The 2,131-nt window shown below is 53.1% G+C and overlaps 1 protein-coding gene across 1 annotated transcript; it reads right to left on the minus strand.

Annotated features, from left to right (window-relative positions):
- Positions 1–755: 755 nt before the first annotated feature.
- LOC120837639 lies at positions 756–1,442 on the minus strand. The gene has a single exon (XM_040207146.1). The coding sequence runs from the start codon at positions 1,440–1,442 to the stop codon at positions 756–758; it is 687 nt and encodes a 228-aa protein (XP_040063080.1).
- Positions 1,443–2,131: the final 689 nt, after the last annotated feature.

The raw sequence follows: 2,131 nt of genomic DNA on the forward strand, positions 1-2,131 counted from the left end.
TTTCCCGGTGTCGTTTGAACTGACATTCTTTGTGTTAACGCTCATCCGAGAGAGCTATAAAACATTAACAGTACTAAAAGAAACGAGCTATAGAAGTAAACAGACAGTGCAAAGCTTGTTAAATAGCGCGAATCTTGGCAAGTGAAAGTTAGCTCTCCCCATTTCTAACACGAGTCGCTGTTCTCGTAATGCTCGGCATTACGAGAATGTAAACCATAAAACTCGGCATGATAGTAGGAGACTGAGGTTGTAGGCAAGCCCTATAAGCTCAGCCTCCCTATTGCACCGCACAATTTGTGAATTGGGGTGATATCCATACAGATATCAATACGGACTCTCCGTTTCCGTTCTAACTGCGCTTACCACAGGCGGTGACCCAGTTGGTCGAGGTGCATGGAGGAACTCCAAGCTCTGAGTTGCACCTTCTAAGCCTTTGGGCCAGCCGATTCGAGGAAGTGGGACAGTGCTGAAGGATTGGAAACTCTATGCTGCTCACTTACGGCCCAGTGGAATATGTAAGGCAGACCTTAAAGACCTCAAAAAGCCTTGACCAGTGCAATGAGGTAATGAAGCACAACATCACGTCAACAACATGAGACACGGGAGACGTGTACAACACGCATCCGATTTTACAGCATATGAGTGGTCCTTAAAAGGACCGTTTTGTTTTTAGGGTTGATCCCCCTTGATGTTGACATCACGGGTCGTCGAGGGGCCCCACACTGGACATGTCACTCTCAGAAGAATAATAATCATTAACCTTCATTAAGAGCGATGACGATTGGCTCGATGTGAGCACTTGTCGTTCCTCCTTGTTTGAAGCTTTCTTCCACTTCGACGACTTGCCTCACAGCGTTGCACCAGTTACTAGCCGTGACCTGCTCAGCTTCTTTGAGGAGTCTCTCAACGTCGCCAATCTTGAACATTGTGTTTCGGGCTGCGACACGATTCTTGATCTGTGCCCAGATGAGTTCAATTGGGTCGAACTCACAGTGGTAGGGTGGAAGCCTGACCACTGTGCAACCAGCCCTTTCTGCAGCAGTGTCCACACGGTACTTCACGTACTGCGGCTTGACCGACGACACGATCTCAAGGAGCTGCCTCTTCAGCATCTTGGAGTCCCAAGCAGTACCTTTCGACGTGAGCCAGCCCTGGATGAGCTCCTTCCGGGAACTGGTGGTCGGCACCGCCTCTAACCGCCGGGAATGGTACGGGGCATTGTCCATTACGATGACACTCCCCGTCGGCAGTTTTTGGAGGACATCGTCGAACCACTTTTCGAACCGAGGGCCGTCCATTTCCTCGTGGTAGTCGCCGGTTTTTTTGCCGCGGAAGACGTCCAGGCACCCAGGGACAAATTCATCTTCGCTGCCGATATGCGTAACGATGAGGCGCTGGCCCTTCCCCGACGGCTGCTTCAGGCCCGTTGTGAGACCTCGCATGAAGGCGTCGTGGGACGAGGTCACAGTGCTGTCCACCCACACCGTCGAGGCAGTGTGCCCGGCTGTCACCCACGTCTCGTCGAGGTAAAAAATCTGGCGGCCCTCTTGCCTGTGACGCGTGATGTCCCGCAAGTACGTCTGCTGCCAAGCGACGATGTCGTCTCGATCGACCATGAGCGAGTTTCGAGCCCTCCTTTCTCGCCTGAAGCCGATGTCAAGAAGGAGACGACGCACGGTCCACGCCTGCAGCGAGGGGGGTTCTGGGCTTGTGCGGAACTCGGCTGCTATCTTTTCAACCGTGGGCATCTCGTTCCGGCGAAAAAACCGATGCACACACGATCTTAAGGCACACAGCACGAGGTCACCGTACTTGGCAGTACGCCGCTTCTTGCCTGCATTTGTTGGGCGCTTCCGAGAGGGTGACGCGAGTTGCCCATCATTTGCACTTGCCTCCTTCTTGATTGCAAGCACACTGGACACGCTGACACCTGCCAGTTTGCTGACTGCCTTGCAGGCCTCAATCACGTCGAGGTCGGGCTCCGTATGCCGCATCCGAACGTACATGTTCAGAAGGAGCTCTCGTTGGCCGCTGTTCAAGATGTGGCCGCTCTTGTGCTTCTTGAACCAGCGTTTTGGCGTAGACGGTAGGTCTCTCGACCAAGAAGAATCCGAAGAATCACTTTCCGCAG

This window comes from Ixodes scapularis, unplaced genomic scaffold (genome assembly GCF_016920785.2).
Source record: "Ixodes scapularis isolate PalLabHiFi unplaced genomic scaffold, ASM1692078v2 PGA_scaffold0__279_contigs__length_252992795, whole genome shotgun sequence".
NCBI classification, from domain to species: Eukaryota; Metazoa; Arthropoda; class Arachnida; order Ixodida; family Ixodidae; genus Ixodes; species Ixodes scapularis.